The sequence below is a fragment of the Calypte anna genome, chromosome 2 (genome assembly GCF_003957555.1).
Source record: "Calypte anna isolate BGI_N300 chromosome 2, bCalAnn1_v1.p, whole genome shotgun sequence".
Lineage (NCBI taxonomy): Eukaryota > Metazoa > Chordata > Aves > Apodiformes > Trochilidae > Calypte > Calypte anna.
The window spans coordinates 34654721-34677000 of record NC_044245.1 but is presented as its reverse complement, the minus strand read 5'-3'; the positions used below and the strand labels follow the sequence as shown (position 1 = coordinate 34677000).

The 22280-nt window shown below is 41.4% G+C and overlaps 1 protein-coding gene across 2 annotated transcripts in view; it reads right to left on the bottom strand.

Moving 5' to 3' along the window:
* Positions 1 to 15894, bottom strand: part of CREB5 (cAMP responsive element binding protein 5) — a 253853-nt gene extending 237959 nt beyond the window's left edge. The window contains exons 1-2 of one of the 2 annotated variants that reach the window (XM_030445255.1): positions 15863 to 15894; positions 14746 to 14832 (exon numbers count right to left, since the gene is read on the bottom strand). In XM_030445255.1, the coding sequence (XP_030301115.1) occupies positions 14746 to 14748 (3 nt within the window). In that variant the 5' untranslated portion in view covers positions 14749 to 14832; positions 15863 to 15894. Of the gene's footprint in view, positions 1 to 14745; positions 14957 to 15862 lie in introns of those variants that run through there. The other variant, XM_008494232.2, reaches the window with a different exon arrangement.
* Between the last annotated feature and the right edge of the window lie 6386 nt (positions 15895 to 22280).

Below are 22280 nucleotides of genomic sequence, written 5' to 3'. Positions count from 1 at the left end.
GTAGGAAGAGGAAAGTAATTTCTTTCTATTCTGATCACACCTTACTTCTGTTGCTGGTATTTAAAATTCACAAATCTTAATACAAGGATCTAATACAAGGATACTAAAGGATGTTAATACAAGGATCTTAATACAAGGATACTAAACTTGTGTTAAGGCTTAGGTTTCTAGAAGGGATAGATTCTACCTGTGGAGGCCGACTTCGTGGCCTTTTTTCAGAGCCTTCACATAATCCAAAGGCTTTGAGAGAGCAGATTTCAGCTTGGTGTCAGCTAGCCTGACCCTGGCTCTACCCCACCTCCTGTCTCCAAAGCCCCCACTAGATAATCTTCATCTTTCTCACTCCAAAAATGGACTAGAAAACTTCCAAGTCTTCTCACTCTCTATTAGTAGGGATTTGTTTATCCCTCTCCGGCTCTGCCGTGTTGGTGCACCACTCACTTCACAATTTCTTGGTCTCACCCTCCAGTGTTCAGCCTCAACCCCTCTACAAACATTTGCCTATCTTACTTGGCCCACAGGGTTCAGGTTTTCAAAGCTGAAGGCCAGTTCACTTGGTAAATTACTATATGTTCAGCTACAAAGAGTTTGAACCAAAAGGTTAATTTAATTTTAATTAATTTTAATTAAAATGAAAGAGAAAACTAAGATCACACCCCAAAAGAAAAACAAAAACCAAAACCAACCAACCAACCAACCATAAAAAGGACTTGCCTGCATGCTGAAAAATAGTGAGTTTGACAGAAAGGAATATGACAAGAGACACCTACATGAATCTTCTTAGTGAGTTTTTGGGAGGCTGCTGACATGAGAAACAAACAGAACATCCAGAATCATAACACACCAAGGAAACTTTATCATCTTGCAGAAATTTTGTGGGGTTTTTTTCTTTTTTGTCTTAGCAGTATATAGTTAAGCCTCCACCTGAGTATACAAAAAAAAAAAAAAAAGTATTACTTTTCTTGTTTGAAGCAAAAATAGGTAACACATACTTCACATTTCCACCTTTAGATATTGTAAAGGCAGTTATCATGCCTCATTTCTGTGAAGGGCTCAGCCTCATCTGCCCATGCCATACAAGGCCAAGTGCCGGGTCCTGCACTTTGGCCACAACAACCCCATGGGGAGCTCCAGGATGGGGACAGAGTGGCTGAGAGCAGCCAGGCAGAAAGGGACCAGGGAGTCTGGACTGACAGGAAGCTGAACATGAGCCAGCAGTGTGCCCAGGTGGCCAAGAAAGCCAATGGCATCCTGGCCTGTATCAGGAACAGCGTGGCCAGCAGGTCCAAGGAAGGGATTCTGCCCCTGTACTCAGCCCTGGTGAGGCCACACCTCGAGTACTGTGTCCAGTTCTGGGCCCCCCAGTTTAGGAAGGATATTGAGGTCCTGGAGTGGGTCCAAAGGAGGGCAACCAGGCTGGTGAAAGGACTCGAGCACAGACCCTATGAGGAGAGGCTGAGGGAGCTGGGGCTGTTCAGCCTGGAGAAGAGGAGGCTCAGGGGAGACCTCATCACTCTCTAAAACTCCCTGAAAGGAGGGTGTAGCCAGGTGTGGGTTGGTCTCTTTTGCCAAACGACTTTCTACAAGACAAGAGGGCATGGTCTTAAGTTGTGCCAGGGGAGGTTTAGGTTGGACATTAGAAAGAATTTCTTTACTGAGAGGGTGATCAATCACTGGAATGGGCTGCCCAGGGAAGTAGTGGATTCTCCATCCCTGGAGATATTTTAAAAGAGACTGGATGTGGCACTCAGTGCCATGGTCTGGTAACTGCAGCGGTAGTGGATCAAGGGTTGGACTTGATGATCTCTGAGGTCCTTTCCAACCCAGCCAATTCTATGATTCTATGATTCTATGATTCTATGATTATATGTATGCTAATAATATGGCTATCAGTTCCCATTAGGTAAATCAAATTTAAGTTCTCTCCCAAGACAGAGCACTTCAGCCACAGGTTGCATGTGAATAATTGATATCAGACTACACAGAAAGTGAAAGCTGTGTTTGCAACAAGTTAGCCTGGTTTTCAGTTTGGGGGGATGAGAACAAAAATCCTTATGATTATTTTTGAGCATCTTATAGTGGCTTTTATTCTTTGTACCATAGCTTTTTGCATCTGAAAGGTATACTGGCAGTTTTTGTAGATTCATCAAATACAAAAAGCATGAACAAGCTGTGGTAAGCAGCTAACAGAATCAAGATAAAAAATCATGGTCCTTCATTGACAAAATTAAGACAGAGATACTTCAAAGGTCCCTAAAAAGATTTTTTTAATTTTAGGATGCATGCAGATAAGCTGACTAGACTTTTTTTTAAGTTGCATTTTTGATACCACTGGGATCTGCCTAAACTCTCCTGTACCATTTCTCAGCTTTTTAATTAATTTGGCAGAAAATATGTTTGGTCTAATTTCTATGGTTTTGTGTGTCAGCTGGAGGGATCTTGCAGTTACTCTTTTGACAAAGTGCGATCTTGACATCTGTTTTTCAAATCAAAAAAAGGTAGTTTTGCATCTTAATTTAGTTAAAGAAATAGCACCAACTCCCATTTAGAAGATCCTGAACTCTGACAGGAGGGGTAGCCAAATTACCAGTTCAAGCCTTGCAGAGGCAAAAGTCATTAGCACTGGTCATGAGGTGCAATTAAGTGGATCACACAAACACTAGCAGCCTGAAATCCTTTTACCATTGAAGCTGACAGCAAAAATCTCACAGATTCCAGTGGGTGCATCAGTAGGCAATGACCCTGACCGCAAAACAACCTGGAGCTTCGTAACACACGCAGTAACCACTTTCCCAAGGACTTCTGTTATCTGCATGCAATCATGTCCAGCCATAAATGTAATTTTCTTTGCACAGTAGAAGAGGCGTCTGAACTGATTTGCAGACGGTGCTGCCAGAAGAGATGGCCAAGCCACCAAGAGACTCTACAGCAGTCTTCTAATAATGCCTGCCTTTTACAGAGCCTGACCTCCTTTCACCTTGTTAAAAGCAGTAAGTAGTAAGTAATAGATCTTGTCAAAGGTTACTCTGTAGAATAACCTCTGGAGATATTAGATAGAGGTGTCCAGAGAAATACCACAAAAAGGTGCTGACAAGGAAACCAAGGGGATTATGATTAGGAAGTGTGAATAAGCTAAGGTTTCAAACATACTCCGATTTTGGTTAGAAATGCTGAAGTACAGGAAGGAAATGTTCTACATACCATCAAGCCACCAGAAAACACGCTTGAAAAGACAAGTTAAAGAGCCATCACATGGAGATTAAATGCTCCACATGATTTAAGAAAAGCTACAAGAAATGCAATTCCTCGCTTACCTTGAACAAACAAGAATTTCTTCCTCCCAAAACCTAATGTGTCTCATGATAAAAACTAGTAGATAGAAACTAATGATAACTCATGATAGAAACTAATTTTCTCAAAGGCAAGCAAAAAGTTTGTACCTGTGAAATATTGTTTCTTCAGCTCCCTTTTAATGTGTCTTGAATACTGAAATTAATCTAATCTTTTAGCAGAGCTCCCACCAGATAATTCACAGTAATAGGTTTCCATTTCAGATATCAACATTTCCCCTAAAGAATACATTTTAAAAAAACCTAAAAACCTTAACCAGTAGCACAACCAAGAAAGACTATTTCTCCATTTACTCCAGGTTTCTGAATTTAACATGTACGGATGATTTAATTGACAAAAATCCAAGATATTTCTGTCAGCCTCTACTAAATTTATTCTCAGCAAAGTTGCCATCCAAAGACTTCACTTCTTTTAGCCATTTTTTTCTGATCCCATGAGTTAATGAAGCCAATTCTGTACTGCCCTGAAGGGAAGACCATCATCTTCTCTATTCCAGCCAGATCAAACCATATCTTAGGAAACAGTCAGGATATCTGACATTTCTGCCAACAAAAGGCCTCTACCCAGCCATTTGAAGCCCTCAACCAACATAGCTTTCCAGTTTTCCTTTGTCTAACATTCACAGACAAGAAAGGTTAAAGAGATTCAAGTGCCCTAAATGGAGAGCAGACAAAGAAAGACAGATAAACATACAAATGTTTGCATCAACCTGAAAGACTTAATTCAGCACCTAATTATTATTACTATTGTTACTGTTATTTATTATTATTATTTCTGAAAGATTTAATGCCCCTAATTATTATTACTATTGTTACTGTTATTTATTATTATTATTTCTGAAAGATTTAATGCCCTGTGTCTTCCTTAATACGTCAGTTTTCAAAGGAGATATATCTCATTTTGAAAAAATGTTGAAATAGAGTATTTTGACTATTTCACATATTTCCTTCCCTTTTATTTTGGCTGCAGCTAGTCACAGAAATCTGTGACTGTGAACACTTCCAGGCCTCCATGTTTTTTAGGCAAGTTCTTCTTGTAAAGGTCTTTGATGACTATTTTTTTTCCTCCACAAAAAGCCACCAGTCTGGTTGAACAGGACAGAACAACTCCCATCCAAAACTGCCACTCACACACAGGACACTCACCTTACCCCCATCTACTGCCACTTGATTTAACTCAGGACTGGATGGAACTGCAGAGAAACCATGTGGCCCAACTGCCTTCACTGCACAATGGCAAGGAAATCCCCTCTGTGCTAAATATGGGGTTTGGCAAGAGAGAAGAGGCTCTGTCACAGCTTTGCCACTTTTCAGGCCACCTCACATGCACCATGGTCGAAAGCACAGACAGCTCTAAGCCAGGTTGGTCATTAGATGGAGAAATAACCAGCACTTCAATGTGGAGACCAAAAGGATGATGCTTTTTTTAGCATATGTTTTGAACATGGCTATTAAGGAGGCACTGTGTATACGAGGAAAATACTATCTGCAGAATTATAGAAGGTTAAAAGAAGCACCACTTCCTGAATTTTTATTTTGCTTTTTTGCAATCAGCCTTTAACAAAGGCCTATTCTTTCCACTGTCCTGATCACGTGCTTTTGCCTTTTTCTCCCTCAGCAATGAGCTACAAAGTTTATTGCCATCTGTCATTTGCTATGTAACCAAGAGTCTTTCCACACAAACCAATCTGCCTGATTGCAGTCTTCATTTTGCTCTTAAAACCCTGCAGTGTCAGCCTGGTGGCTAGTAATTCTATTGGTGGGGAAAGGCAAAAGGTGGCTTACACCACCACATTCTCACATGCCACGCAGTGCATTCTCCCACACCACACAACATGAGCCTCAGCATTACACCCAACACCACATCTTCCTCTGTCTAAAGACGGGTGTTGCCTCAAAAGAAGAGATACAGCAAGCATCTCATCGTACACAGCATGCCAAACCAACACTTGGCTGCAAGGAATCCTCAGTAAATTTCAGCTATCTGAAACCAACATAGCAAATTCAAATTAAAAAAAAAAAAAAAAAAAAAAAAACAAAAAAAAAAAACAACAACCAAGAAACTAGTTCCATTAATAGCTTGATAAGACAGTCATCATCATATCTCTTATTGTCCTCATTATAAATGCATTTAGAGTTAATTACAATGCCCAAACCTCTTTTCCTGTGCTTATTCTGCCCCTAAGAACTTACAGTCTGCTGACATGCCTTTGGCTGATAGTGCACAGACTAAAAACTCCAAAATGAAAACTGGAAGACTGACAGCCTAGAAATAGGCTGTCCTAATATTTTGGAATACCAAATACTTTTTGGCAAGAAAAACTGTATAGAATCAGACAGAATGAAAGAGAAAATGCAAAATGTAGCATCTTAACTGCTACAGAGGGAGCAATGCTTTCAGTGTTTCCTCAAAGCTCCACTCAATTTAAATAATCCAGTAAGAGGTTCAAGTGTAAGGCCACATTACAGCAGTAAAGTAAACTATCTGGAACCCTTAAATTTGAGGGTATTACTAAGTTGATTGACTCACCTGGGGTTCATTGACTTTAACTGTTTATGTTAAAAAGAACTCAATCATAATTTTTCTTTAGGAACAAAAATGTCAAAGGACATGCATACTGTTTGATACACCTCCTATTTGACTACACGTAACTATGTTCACTAGTTTCAAAGCTTTTTAAAATTAACACTGAGGATCACTTTCAACAGAATAAACCAGGAATCTGTCTCATTTTGTGTAACATAACAAAGGGCAGAAATGTTTTTCTCCAAAGCAGATTTTTTTTATCTTTGAGGTATGTGCAGAATATCAGCTCTCATTGTCACTCTTTGTGTTGAAGGACTCCTTGAAGACTACAGAATTTGAGCACGTAAATTTTTAGCTCTCTTTTGAGGGGATGGAGGGTATCTCAATCTTTAACAAAGAGAGCTTTTCTCCTAAGAACTTACTAAGAGTTTGAATGAATGAGGAATTAAGTTTCATCTCAGCAGTTTTACTAAACTTTGGAGAAAAAGGACACAATGCCACCAGTCCCCGAGTGCCCTCAATTTCCATTGACTTCAATGAGGATTGAGATGGGTCCTCCTTTTAGCTGACACAGCACCTTCCAGAACTGCATCCCGCCCCCTTCCCCTCCTCTCAAAAATGTACTTTTCCCACAAGCCAGCTGATTTTTATTTTGGTTTGACTAGAGATGAAAATAATGGGGATTTTTTTTGGTGCCGAAACCCCCCCTGTCAAACTATATAGTGACTTCTCATGCTAAAACTTGTTTGTTTTCACACCATCATCACTGATGATCTCAGCACAGCAGCACTCCGAGAATAATGGTTTAGTCAAACGCAAAGCCAGCAGAAGGAATAATAAGACAATGTGTGCTTATATAGGGCCTACATAAATAGTGCTTTTTAAAAATGTTTGGCAATGAAATAATAGTTGTGGGTTTATTTTTTTTATAAATTAACCTCTGGATTTTTAAGGGTCCAGAGAGTCTTTCCATACCAGAGTCAGTTATAAAGCCCAAAACCTTTTGGTTCCATCCTCCTACAAAAGATTATGTGCAGGAATTGCCTGTTGTGTGTAATTAATAAACAACTGTGGGCCATACCCTCACTCCATAGTTCCAGAGAAATCAATAGAGGTCTACAATTTTCAAACATTACAGAGTTGCCTCCATGTACCCTGAGTCAAATAAAGAAAACTAGAAGCAAGTACTGGAGGAGGTGTGGGTTGTACAATGGACACAGCCTATTTACCACTCTTTACAATGTTTTTCTTATCCTAAATTCCCCGTTGATTGTTATTAAAATAAATAAATAAATAAATAAACACAGTAGCTCAGGCAGTGATGAGATTTTTTTTTTCCAGCTTCTGAAGGACTTTGCTCCCACTTGTAAGTCATTCTGGTAACCATGCATGATGCTCCAGTGGCTTGGGCCTTGCTTTTCACTGCTGCAAACAAATACTTCAGTTTATTAAAACTGCAGGGCTACTCTTTCCACTGCTTTCCCCCTCCAGCTTTCTCCTTAAAAAAAAAAAATAATAAAGAAAGAAAGAAAACACCACCATTCCTCCACTGAAATCTAAGGTGTTACTCCCAATTCATAACAGCAACAAGAGTGAAAATACACACCACATTTAGGAGCAGAATCAGATCCTGCCACATTTAGCTGAAATTCTTGGTGGGCTTTTTGCCTGCGTTGTGCAAGCCTGAGGCAAAAGTGGTGACTGTCACAGCCAAAGGGACACAGACAGATAGATGATGGAGAGTGCAGGCTGCGCACCCATACATAAAGCGCGTGAGAGGAAGGAGCGTGCACGGAAGGAATATTAATTGAGCACAAAATAAGTATTCTCCATATCCCCCTGCCCCCCTAAAAACTAGTCAAAGGACGAGGAGAGCTACAAACATGTTCATCTTGGGGAAACAGCCGTCCTTAACGTGACATGTCAGGCTATTACTTTAATAATGGGATTTGCACAGTGCACGACTGATAGGCTACGTGCAGAATAGACGCCGTGAATCTAATTTTCTTCTCAATGAGTGTTGTAGCAGTCTGTAACTCCACAGATTTCAATAGAGTTGCTCCAGATTTGTATCGGGGTGAGTGGTGAGTTAGGCTCTACTATGGTATTTTTCTAAACCCACAAGAATGTGATTCTCCTTACTCAGTCATAAAACCCACGGCTCTTTTGATTCTCCTCTTTTTTGCTGAAGGTTATTAGAGAAACTTGTCTTTTAAAGGTTCACATCAAAATAGTTAAATTACTGCTTTCCCCCACTTTTCGAACTAAACAAGCAAATGCACAAATTAAACTGATTTTCATCATTGAGTCTATGCACTGCTTCATTTCCAATGAAGAATGAAAAAAAAAAGAAAAGCACAGGAATTGTAGAAAGTGGTTTAATTTTTACAGTAATCATTTTTTTCTCTGCTGTCTTTTTAAAAATACTATTCCATTGCACAGACAGTAAAAAAAAACAAAACTACAAACATACACTGAGCTTATTTAATAACAGGTGTAAGATAACTCTCAAGTGCTACACAGATACACTTAAGGAGATGGAAATGAGGAAAAAATGAACCTTCACTTGTTTTAACTACAGTCTTTTCTCTCACGTTGTGTACTCTCTGGGAAACGATGGAAGACTCTGCAGATATTGATCCTGATCTCTTCAACCTTAAAATAAAAATGAGCAAATGCCCTGTTCTTCCCCATGAAGCAAAAGAAGCTTTTTTTTTCAGTCACAAAAAGAAGGAAGTTGATATGGTGGTTGAAATCCTCATAAGCCCTCAACAAAGACTTCTCCTTCCAAAAACATTCAGTCATAAAGCTAAACAGTAGGCAGTAAAATATATTCCTGAACAAAGCAATCAATTGTCTTTTTCTTTGGGTTGTATCTTACTACCATTCCAAGAAAAGAAGTTTCCTATAAGTGAGGTATTGGCATGCCCAGATTTCTAGTAGAGACAGTGCTTGTTTCTGGACAAGCACAATTCCAGGCTCTTTACCACCACACAGTCAGGTCACCTTTTGAGTTCCTGCTGGGCTCCTAAAAATAGTTAGTGACAAACTCATTCACTGACCTGACCAGGACTAAAAGCAGGCTCAGATTAAATCAAGTCTAAAATCAATTCAGACAAGTACCTACAGACGTATGATTTATTGTTCACAATTTGAAGCAACACACCTAGCAACCAACTATTGCTATTAACTGTAAGGTTTTTAAAAATTAAATTAGAGATATAATACTATATATATTACTAATAAGTAAACTAGTTCACACATGACAGAATTACTGGCAGTTGGTTTGCAGCAATAGTACACAACAGTGTGACCTACTGTTATCATCATCCTCATCTTGGAGTGCTCCATTGCTTACTTAGACAGTGACCCCACATATAATCACCATACCAGTGCCACACTCCAGAACTGAAAGATTTAAAACACAATAAAGGAAAAATAGTGCAATATGCTAACATCTCTGTTCAGCACTTACTGTTGTAGCTGCTCCATACAATGTATCCTAAACCCAATCCGTTTATTGTGCTACAGAGCCCCCTGTGTTGAGCATCACATATTAACTCAGAGTACTTACATTTGGCCAGGAGAAAAAAAAAAAACTTACATTAAATCTGGGAACCACTGATCCAGGTTAATTTCCCACATAAGCAAAATAAATTTCTGAACGGTTGCAAACAGCTCAGAAAAAGCTAGCTATGAACAACACTGCCTTATATGCAATGCAAGGATAACAGAAGACACAAAGACATAAAAAGGCCACTTCTTCTCTAAATGAGAAAAAAGATCAGCATAATTAAATAAATTTCTCTGACATACAATTGTATTAAGTTTAGGCAGTGTGTCCAAGGATGGGCATTTTAAGCTCAGTATGTCCTTGGACAGAAAATTCCCAAAACACACTAATGTACTGAGATTGGGACCAAGTGCTTCAACTGCCTTGAAATGATCACTACATGGTGGCATCGAAAGACAAGACCCTCAGGAAGGAAAGAAATTGAGATAAGAGAAAAAAAAGCCATTTGGGAAAATATTGCAAAGGGCAAAAAGGCAAGAGAAACTATTTGTAGAGTTCATATGGGGTAGAAAGCTGAGGGTGAGATCAAACGATGCCCAGATCCAGTAATAGCAGAGATCTCAGTACTGTAATAAGAGTAATGAAAACTTTCAGAGCCCAAGAAAAGCAGAGTGAGCTCCTGATATTGGCAAAAGTAATAGAGGATTTCTAGTGTTTTCCTCCAGTTAAGTTCAAATCTCATTCCTCCTGGTTTCTTCTAGAGATGGTGCCCTTTTTATCACCTGCTGAGTGGGACTCTCTGACTGAGCCGGGCTGCACCCCACACCTTCAAATCACTTTACATGGAAGGGTGTCAAGACTCTCAAAGGTCAAGATTAAAACATTGCACCTAAACAAACACTGCTGATGACAACATTTTGAGGCATTTATTTTGAAGCTGAAGATTTCTTGAACAAATTCTCAAAAAAAAAAAGGAGAGAGAGAGAGACGGAAAAAGGACCAGAAGAAAAACATATTCTAAGCTAAGGAAATTGTTGTAAGCTTTCAATGTTTTACTTTGAAAATCCTACAGCCTTCAGCAAAATCCTTGGGAAATCTCTTTGTGTTTATAAAATAGCATTCGATATCACCATCTAGAAACCTAAAAACCAGTGCAACAAACCCTTTCTAAACTCTGTAGGGGCAAATAACAGCTTCATTTCCCATTTGATGGCTAGTACAAAAATGGTGATTCCCAGTATTTTTAATTACAGAGTAAAATAACACCTTAGTGAAAACCAGTAGGCATACTATTATATTAAAGTGTTTGTTAGGGTTGCTCCCTCGACCTGATCTGTAATAGAAGCAAACGATGAGTGCACAAACCAAGAGAACAGCTTCTTGGATGTACCAAGACAGATAAGTTTATCTGCTCCAACAAAACTTTTCACTGCATATTCACAATAACGATTTTATGCATGTTACATTGTGTTTGTTATGTACACCTAAGACAATTTAAATAATTTATATTATTATATGTGTAAACAAAAAAAAAAAATTATTTCCAGGACAGCATTTTGGTTTTACATGTGAAGTTCAACAAAAGCTAAATTCTGTACTGAACTTCTGACTTCTGTAATACAGCTAATGTTCCAATAAAGCATGATAAGATATTGTCTGAGATCATTGTTTTGCCTGTGCCAGAGACACCTGAAAAATTGTCAAATAGCATAGTAATATAAGTCTTGGTAAAAGGAAAAAGTGTTTTCATAGTTATTCCAAACTTATTCCAAACTGTTGCTTTAAATTTGTGATCAACTTTGATCATTTTTCAAGGCAGAAAAATGCAAAACAACCCTAAAAGCCCTAGAGCGTAATCATTTGCAGAGCAGAATATATCATTTACCTAGAAATCATGGTTGGTTTCTTTTCAGGGATTAAATAGCATGCAGTGTGGAAAGAGGGAGAGGTCAAATCAAGAGAAATTGTTTTGAGATATTGCAGAGTGGCAATGACCTACCAAGCTGTTCCAGCAGCTCTGCTACTAGTACTGAGAGAGACTGACAGAATCTCAAAGAATTTCCAATATTTCCACTAGGACTCGTAAATAGCCATTGCAGTGAGGGGTTACACAGGAAAGATTAAGCTAAGCAAGCTATCTCAGTTGTGTATATATAGCTATTAAGTTGGGAAGTATGAGATAACCACAACCAAACCAAACCAAAAGAATCACCTAGACCTATGAAGCAGAACTGAAGGACCTGTTGCTTTATACACATATCTGTGATCCCAGAAACTGCATCTGCGTCGAGTTTTCCTGTAACGAGTTACAAGAAAAATCAGTGTTTGTGTGCCTTGAGAGAAATTCCCATTTTTTCCAATAATAAATCATATAGTCCTTAATAATAATAATGATTTTTAAGTGCTTTAAGTAGAAACAATTTTGGTCTTTTATTGCAAAAATCTTGTTCAGAAGTTAATTTTCTCACAATAAAGGGTTTATAGGAAGGATGGCCACTGGAAAGAAGAGTAAGCTTGAAAGACAGCTAATAATACATAAACATAGGTGTAAGTCCTCAAAGCAACAGGTTGATAGGAAAACCACAAAGTTAATGACAGGCAGAAATTGGAGAGAAAAGATGACAAAGATTAGTGGAAAAATCTTTGATTAAATGAACTGTTTTAAAAGCAACAGCAGTATTGCAAGAAGTCTTAAATACTTGAAGATCCTCATGCCTCGATTAGGGGCACAGAAGCTCTTTTTTAAAAGGGGACACAGGCCGACAAGGTAATAACCAAGTTTCAGATCATTCTGCAAGACTTACTAAGCTCACAGAGACTCTGCCCACACAAAGCTGAAAGGTTTCATACGTAAAAGCTGCCTTTTGAAGGCACTGTGAGATTGTCTCTCTTGCACCAACTCAGCTGGAGTGAACTCCAGCTCCCACTGAAACGATTTTACAGAATAGTTCTCTGCAGTGCACTGGCTAAATGTAAACTATTGCAGCACATTTCAGGTTCTCAAAGTGAGGAACTGAACACCAAATTAAAAAAAGTACCTTTCACTCTTTATCTGTGCAAGTTGTTCTGGTAAATGGCAAGACAAATAGGATGACAGCTACAACCTTGCTTCTATTTTTCCTTTTAATCTATGTGCTTCCATTTATATTCCCGGGGTTAAATTAGTAGAAGCAGAGTCTGATAAATTGAAGCTGAACTATAAATGAATATTTTGGGGGGGGGGAAAGCATTCTGACTGCTTTAAAAGTGTAAAGTTTTAAAAATAGTGCAATTTTAATTCCTGGAAGAGTGCCATCCAATATTCAAGACTGTCTGACAAAGCTTATTGCCTTTTTTATATGCTATTACAAAACTTGTTGCTTTTAAGCATTATTCTGCCTACTCCTATCAGCCTCCAATTAAATGTGTGACAATAGGAGACTACAGCAGTGTCTTTTTCATGCCGTAAGTTCATTATTTCTATTTTGTCTTTCATTTAAAGTTTTGAAACTTTGATGATCTCCACAGATGCAAGCATAAATCCCACGGGAGCTAAAGGACAGCAGAAACATTCCCACATCTATGGTCAGCAGTAGGTACCAGTTCTCTACACCCCATGCATGATAAAAAGTAATGAGAAATCCCTGGTTAGGTATCACAAAAATAGACTCCTTACCATTTTCTGTAGAGTATGCTCAGGTCCCAGTTGTTTTGTTCAACCACCACTCCAACTGTTCATTCTTTTTAGTGACTCTCAAAAAAACCCACCCAACTTCACCAGTGATAGCTGGGGGGGGGGAAAACTCCTGAGAGCTTTTAGGCTTCAGTAATTAAGGCCATCAGAACTGTACTTCATTAAAACAGCATAAAACAGTTCAATCAGGAGTTGGGTCTCAGGCTGTAGCTATTTGCCCCTCTCTCATTCTCTCCTTCTTTCTCTCACTCACTGCTTATTTCAGTAAATGAGACTAATTTTTCCAGTAGCCCTTAACTCACTAGATTAACTGATGTGGAAAATGTGACTACAAACTCGTAGCAGTGTCTAGCCTCCAACCCAGCACAGAATCAACTTTGTTAGAAGTGTTGAAGGACACCTAGCAAGCTGCTACTTGCGGAGTTCATAACCCAGGACTAAATATTCAAAAAGAACAAGACTGCGCCATCTAGTTCACTGCCAGCAGGCTCTGCTCTGCCTGGTAGGAGTGGATGCCTTGGGATGCAGGGCTTTAAGCACTTGGGAATGTTCAGTTATTAAAGATTCAATTGTTGGGTTTGGGGGTTTTTTTGTATGTGTGTGTTTTGCGGGTTTTTTTTTTTAAATAAAATATCACTACTGAGATAATCCACATCTAGTAGATATGGGAAAATTTAGGCTATAATAGCACAGCAAAGTTCTACATCTATCTTTGATTTACAAGATAAAAGCAACTTTTAAATTAAAAGAGCCTTTCTGCTAATAGAGCTTATTATGCCAGAGACAGGAATGATTTTCCTAGAAAGTTGTCCCTGTGTGCATGCCTATTATCTTTGCTTTCCCCCTTCCACTAATGAGCATTTATCTAAAGAGGCTGTTAATCCTCTGATGTGTGCTTCTGGTCAGAGGTAACAGTTTGAATAAAACCACTAATCACTTATCACTAATCACTGATCATTAATCACACTTTTCCCTAGTGCTTTGCGACCTGTACAGCTCCCCTTAAGCTTAAAGAGTCACAAATAAGGATTTTAGGCAATTTTTCTTTTTAATAAAGAAATCCCAGGTCTGGATACTGACAGCCCCCTTTACCACATGAACGGGAACTTTCAACCCTGCACCCTTTTCTACTGAAAATAAACCATATCTTTAGAAAGTGTACATCCTTTGGCAAAATCCCCCCAAATAAAGCTACACTTTCACACTTAGCTCTCACCTTCCAGCTTACAATTTTCTTTTAGTCCATTTTCTGGATTATTTCTGCATGACAGTGTCTTACAAGAAAGTTTTCCTTCACCACTGTTTCTTGACGCACTTTTGCTTGGCCAATTGGCCCGACAAGGAAAGGCTGGTGCAAGCCAGAGGGCGAGTATCTGTCTGAAAAATGCACAGTCTCAAGGAAAGCCCAAGCAAGATGCTTCACAGTAATTATTACACTTCCGTTCAAGCTTTAATTTCATCTAGCTAAGCACTGTTTCTTACTGATAATACAAGGAATTCTCCTAATCTTGCTGCTTTAAAATACTCCTTATAACGCTCCGGAGTTTAAAAAAAAATAGAAAAAAAAACCCGAAACATATGGATATTTCATTTTCCTTTATTCCTACCCCCATCTTTGAACAACCTCTCTCTTTCCGATTGTAAAGCTTATATTAAGCCCTGGAGATGAAGGATCACTCACCATGCTTGGACATAAATAATAGAGGAGGCAGAGTTTAGCAAGTATTCCCCTTATACTCCTGAAGTTCTTAGCGTCCCGAAAACTTTGCTGGGGAGAGAGAGATCCCTGTAAGAGAGGATAGTGGCAGGGGGGCGCGGAGCTGAGGACGGGGGAGGCGATGAGCGGAGCAGCGGGGCTGAAAAAAGAGAGCGGGGCTGCAGAGAGGGGGACCCTTTCAGAACTTCCCCCCCTCCATCCCTCGACCCGACCCGACCCGAACCCGACGGTATCAGACGCGGAGCATCAGCCCCGCACCGGCCCGCAGCATGACGTAAGGACCGGGAGCAGCCCGGCACCCCGGGTGTCGCACGGGGGCAGGCAGCCGCGCACCTCTCCGCGCACCGCTCGGCAGCCGCCGCCGGCGGGTGCCGGATGGCTGGAGCGCCCCAGGCACCGCCGCTAAACTTGTCCAGAAGTTTAGGGGCGGCGGGAAGAGGAGGCGGCCGGGCAGCGCCCCGCCGAGCTGTCACCGCCGGCTGCCGCCGGGGCAGGCTGAGACGAGGAGCCGTCCAGCCCGCCGTGGTGCGCGGGAAGACGACGGACCCTCCGCCGGGAGCTCCGCAGCCGCACGTCCCGTTCAGGGTAGAGCAGAGCGGGGTGCTGTCTGCGCCCCGCGGCAGCTTCTCCAAACCATCCCGGGAAGCGGAGCGCAGAGACTTCCCAAAACTCCCCGAGGTGCGCGGAGGGAGCTCAGCTACCCCAGCAGCTCGGCGGCCGTGCACCCCCGGTCCCCCGTCACCCTGCTCCGCGGGAAGCAGGGGTCGCGCACTCCCCCTCTCCCCGCTCCCCCTTGGCGGGGCACCACGGGGACGGGGGGCGCGGCGGGGATCCCCGCTCCCGCCAGCGGCGCGGCAAGGACCGGCACTGCCTCCTCCGGGGAGCAGATGCGGCGGCGGAGGTAAGGAGGGAAAAGCCCCCGGGGCTGCAGGATGCCCCTTCCCCAGCTGCTCACCCCGGCGCTGCTGCCCCGCTCCGAAACGCGCCGTGCCGTGCGGCGGAGCGCGGGGTGTGCTGCGGGCTGTGCTGCGCGCCGCGGCGGGCGCCTTCCCGGGGCAGCCCCGTATTTTTAGGAACTTACCGCCCGGCGCGGCGCGGCGGGGACGGGACCGGCAGCGCGGCCGGAGGAACCACGTTGGACTGAGGGACGGTTACAATACGTTCTATTTAGAGAAGCATTACATCACCCTCCGTGACGTCACGTGGGATTCCTGAACTTCTAAATCATTGCGGTCCGTGCCGGGCGGGCGGAGAAGCAAGGGGGGGGGGGGGGTGAAGAGGAGGATCGGGAGGGGGGGGGGGGGGGGGGGGGGGGGGGGCGGCCGGGATCGAGGGGCGGGGGCTTGGCCTCGGTCGACCCCGCCCCCGCCGGCGCGATGCAGGAGGCGGAGCGGGGAGTGAGTCAGCCCGGACACAGCGTCCCACCCCCCGCGAGGGGGTCCGGTACCGCCCGGGCGGGGGTCGCGCCGCGGCTGGTGGGGACGCTCGGGGTCCTGGGGTCTCGGGAACCGAGGCCGTGCAGCGCAGAAGAGGGTTCTGGAATTTGTCTGTGTGTCCGCCCGGCTGAGGATGGGGTGGTGCGGGGGCTGCCAAGCTTCCCTCTCTCTCCATCCCCTCCGGGCCAGCGGCTTGGCAAGGAGCAGCGGGGCGGTGCTGGGGGCTGGGGGGGGGGGGGGACTGGTCCCCCCGCCGTACTTTTTATTGGTTTATTTTGTTTTTACCTAAAAAATGGCTAATAATGGCTACTAAAGTCCGATAAGGGGGGAAAACTCCGTCCCGAGCTGCAGCCCTGCAAGAGTGCGCTCAGATGTGCCCCGCCACGCGTGTCCACTTGCTCAGTTGTGCCCGGTCCATGCATGTCCATCTGCTCCAATGTCCACATGTATTCTATCGGCAGGGATCGGAGTGGACCCAGGGACGCTGTGGCAGCAGAGTAAGGAAGAGAATTGTTGTATCTGACAGTCTTGACTGTACTTCAATCAAGTATTTCACTGTCTTTTCAATGCTTAGCCTTCTGCATCTCGTAGACAGTATGTCTGTAATTATCTGGGACAATGACCAGTGACAAGTTTATTATTCCACACTGCAACTCCTTCAGTGCCTACTTTTCTGGTTTTTCTTATATTAAGAATATTGTCCCGGTCCCAGCCTCATGGTCCTCAGCAGTGCCTCTAGCACCTAACTATCGGCACTGTACTTATCCAGGAGGTATTCTTAATCAAATACACATGTGATAATTAACTGGATTTAGCTGCTGATTCATGCCAGGAGATATGAGTTAGTATCAGTGCAGTGTTTTAGCACTTAAACCTGGTATGACTTGTGAGAAAACCTCAGTGCTTCAAGGCAGGATCTTAAAATCTGCAATGTATTGCTCACTTTGGTTTTTCTCTGATACTCAGAGGATAGAGTAATATAACATGTACTGCCAAAATCAGGAAATGGTTTATAAATGGCAATAATATGGCACTTCACTCCAAATACCATTCTTTTGCAGGCTTATATTAGGCAAACTACTAGTTGTCCTCAGCTTTTAACAATTCACTGGCACTTTATGCTGGATTTAAAGCGGATAGAAGTGGATCCTATCAGTGACTGATGATAGGTTTTGAACTCATTTGACTACTTAGGATAAGGCTCAATGATGCTGTCAGTTTAAGCCTTCTTTTTGTTAGGTATTATCCTCGGAAACTGCATACCAAGTGCAAAGTGTCTTACCTCTAAATGTCCTGTAATTATAAACTACAAAAATGACTAAACTAATAAATGCAGTTACTTCTGTAACACAGGAAGGATTTTAACACAGAAATGCCACAGTTATTTAAGGCCATGACGAAAAGATTTAAGTGCAGGAAGCAGCTCTGCATCTCTCATTGAGATTTCAACATGCAATTTATGTACTCACACTTTTTACAGATGCACAGCCAGAACTGTGGCTGATCAATGTTGGTTGTTTTTTTTTTTTGGGGGGGGGAGAGCAGTGTTTTTTTTTCTCCAGGTTTCTCAATATAACAAAACTGAAACATGCAATGGAGAATTCAGCTGCCAGTCAAAGATAACAGGGCCCAAACCCCCTAGGTACCTGTGTAGTAAAATTCAGTTAGGGAAAATTTCATACAGATAGAAGCAAATAAACTGCTAGGTGAAGTAGTAGCCGTAGTTCTATGTTATCAGTCTAGTGGTGATACTTTCTTATGATTTGCATTGTAATTTGTACACATATTATGGTGATTAAATAACTGGATCCACTTGGGGTGTGCATTGTGCTTTAATTTAATAGGTTTTATTTAGAGTTCCTGACTTGAATATTCTTCATGTCCTTCTGCCCTATGCAGAGTGTCATGCAAAAAGACATCCAAAAAGCAAGATGAGCCAGACTGCCACATTAGTCAGATCAGTAATCTTACGTGCCACGGACAGACCTCTACCACTTGAAGTGGCGGATGGACAGTTTGCAGCCACTGTTTCTGTGTGTCTGCTGCTGGGAGGGTGGTGACAAATACTTTGACAAGTGGTTATGTTGGTTTTCGCAGACAGCAGAGCAGAGAGATTCTCAGTTCCTGAAATGAGTCTCAAGTCCCAAGGGAAGACCCTTGACTTTTTAAATGAGCTGCAGTCCTGTTGGGGAATGAGTACAGAATAAAGTTAACAGTTCCTCTGGGGTTTAAATCTGCTGCAATACATGTCACATATTGTTGCTTTCCCCCTGTGTCCAACTTCTGCTTCACTTGTCACCCACAGCTCCTGTTGCTCTCCTCCCTCTTTCATCCATCTCTTTCCTTGATTATTTCTGCTTTCTTCTCACCTGTTACCAATCTTCTCTCCATCCTAAGGCGACTACTCTGATCTCTGAATGGGGACGAGAAAAGGAGCACTGAGAGGTGCAGCCTTGTTTTGTTCTATATTCACTTCAGTGCCTGGTAGCTGAGCAGTTCAAAGAGGAGAAAATTCATTGATCCTCCAGCCTGAGGACACTGACCAGAGAAGAGGCATTAAGAAAGCATAATGCAAACTGTGGGGTGATGACAGGACAAGAGGAACTCCCCTGCCTGCAGAATTGCTGCTTTCCAGCTGAATTGATGCCCGCTTTTATGTTGTCACTATGAAGAACTCTTTACTATGAATTCATATAAAGGTGGTTTAGATTACCATATTCTACTCAGCAAATGAGGAATGTATGCAGAGTCAGTTACCACAGCTCAGCTGACAAGCCGTGACTTGAGAACGTGCTCTATACAGGGGACAAATCTGGGCAAATCTTAGGGGCTAATTAAAGGCACCTCCTGTGACAGCAAGACAATCACTCTACAAAACTTCAAGTTTCTGCTCCAAAAGCACTAGGTGCACCCAGAAAAAAAAGTCTTGTGAGATCTAGGATAATCACAGGCAAGGAAACTTACTTTTTCTGGAATATTGTTTCTGGAATGATTGACTTTTGGAAGAAGCTTTCCAAAATACTCCTGCCTAGGGCAGGCCCCTGGCATGGAAACTCCATCCTGAATGGTTCAAAACTTGGCAATGTCTTCTAAGTGATTGAAGAAACTTGTAACAAAAAGTACTGAGCAATCAACTGCATGAGGCACTACCTGTTTTATCCCTAATGTTGTTTCATAACTTACTGAAAGGTAGAAAGTCATATGCTGCTTTTCTATTTTTATACTCAGGCTTTCATAAAGCTACTTGCTTCTGACAGTAAAATCCCTGCTTAAATACTTTTCTGTATTATATGCTCTAATAAATGTTTTCCAGGTAGGTCTTTATAATTTTTATTCTTTAATTATAAAATCCCAAAGAAGAACATACTCTTTACAGCAGTAGCTTAATTGGTATAAAAACTACTTGGACTTTGCAGTGAAATGACTTGGAATGACATTTTGTTTGATTGATAGTAAATGACAGTAGTGCTGTTTCAGCAAACACCTAAAATCTTTGTCATATCATTAAAATCACTGAGAAGTAAAGATATTAAAATAATTATAGGAGTTTTGTATGTCAAACTTCAGTCTCAGCAAGACACTATTGCTGTCACATAAAATTAATATTTACTGCTGGCACAGCTGAATATTTTACATACCTGTTCTTCCTGTAACATTATTAACCACATGTTTAACTAAGCTGCTGCCAGTGTTGAGTGTTACTCTCAACTTTGGCACTTGCAATTATCTCATTACAAGTACTTTTCAGCAATGTCTTTTAGTCTAATCGAACAGTAATTTATTCACCTCCTTCCATGCTACTAAGCGCTTCAGATTCCCACATCTATCTTGTGAAACTACCCACAAAAAGCTAAAAACAAAAAGTCATTCAGCACTCTCTTCTTTTTAGTAAAGATCTGTACTAGTCACACGGAAGTGAAGTCTTAGAAATAAAAAGGTAAGGGGAAAACCTGATTTCTAGCTCCTAGCATATGCTTTAATCCATGGTGAAGTAAAATGCATTTCAAAAGGGGTTACAAATTATGCTATTTAACATTTAATAATCCTAGTGATATCCTGAACAAATGTAAATCTGGTGGTTTTATGCAACACTCGATTCCCTAATTATTACATGTCTGTTGATATCTCATCTCTACTTATTTTAGTAACAGTCTTAAAGGGATATGAGCAAAGGGAACCAAGTACTCTCTATGGTTTCATGGGCTTACTAGGAAGTATCAGATTAGTTTTAAAGCTGAGACAGAAATTGTAGAATAAGTGTAGCTAAACAGAAGTCGTATTCAAGACACATACACATAAAAAAAAGTTACATTAGCTGAGATTTAAATGGTAAGCAATGTTCCTGTTCAGCCTTGTCATTTCCTCAGTGTGCTGGAGAGGCAAGGAAGTGTGATGCATCACAGGGATGTGAAACAATCCTGTGGGGTACCAAGCAAGTCATATGTGCATTTCTCTGCTCTAAGCAGCATCACTCATTCATCTGGTGGTCTCACCTTTACTTAATGACATTCCTCTGTCTTAAGCAGGTGACATAAAATAAAGAGAGCCAGGTCTCAGCAGGAACACATGCAATGCAAAAAAGTGCTTTGCAGGAGAAGGCCAATATGTCTTGTTTCTTTTACAGACATCTGTTAATTGCCACAGCTCTATGATTTCTGAAAATCAAGGTGGCTCTGTGTGACACTGAAAATGGATCTACCAAGGAACTCGTGTTCACTTTGACAGCATTTATCTGCAAGGCACACTGACTTGAATTTTGTTGAACCAAACAGGAGCTATCTTTTGTTTTGCCACATCTGCGCCTACAGAAGCCACAACTCAGAAATGCTGCCTTTTTTTTTTCCACTTTCTGGAAAATTAACTGTGAAATATCACATCACTTAATGCCAAATTTCCCTCTCTGAGCTTAACCTGCTCAGTGCCAGTGGAACAAAATAAATGTGTGCATTACTACCGAGAAGCCATAGAGCTGATAGTGTAAGGAGGCTCAGAATGGAAGACTGATTTGATATGTTGTTTTTTTTTTATAGCATAGCTCCTGTCAGACACATATGGAAGTTTATATTGATTTTTTGTTGTTTGACTGGGTTTTGGGGTCTTTCTTTTGTTGTTGTTGTCTAGGTTGTTTTTTCTAGACTTAGGAGCAGAATGAGAAATGAGAGGTAAAAGAGATAAGATTTTTTTGTGTTTCTGGTATCCATATTTGAAACCATATTTAAATAAGAAGAAAAAACCACATATTCTTGTACAATGTTTAATCTGTCTCATTTGATTATATCTCTGATTATTAACAGACTGGAATAACGTAGCAGCTCTATTTATGCATAAAAATCAATGGGGTCATGTGGCAAAAAGATCTTAAAGTTATTGTAAGTGTGATTAACTTTTTTTAACAGATTCTGTTTTACCAGTTCTCTTCTTGGGGGTGTGAAGAATGTCAGAGAGACAAAGGTTGCTCTTCCTCCTTAAATGTGCTATAAAGATGGCTCATTCACACCTTCACATGATGCCAAAGGTTTTTTTTTCTGCTGCTTGAAATAGATGGGAAAAAAAAATTTTGCCTGAGAATCCACAGGTTCTCTATTTCAAATGTTTCTGCTAATACTGTCTTTTACATTAGCCCAAGATACAGGGAGAAATACCTGAACTGTTGTAACAGAGAAGTCCCACAGAAAGTCAAGTTATGTCAATCAAGGGTAAAGGTGTTGACTTGTCAGGGGCTCATTTTCTAGCCCACAGGTGAGGGCTGCAGAGGGGCTGTATAATATAATGGGGCCTCCCCATAGTTAGTGGATTTACAATCCCTCTTAAAATTCTCTGCATAGTCTGCTTAGTGCAGGGAGAATCAAATTTCTGGCTTATTTTCTAGTGGAAAAGCTGAGAAGGAGATGATGAGGAAAAACTCCAGCAGTTCCCGTGCAATTGCAAAGTTCATATTTGTGGTAATGCAGCAGGAGAAGTAATGTGTTGGCACTGCCAGCACTTCATGCAAACATCAGTAAAGCAAAGCAATTTAATAACCTTTTAGTGTTGTTTGGTTTAGACACATGCAAAGAGCAGCCC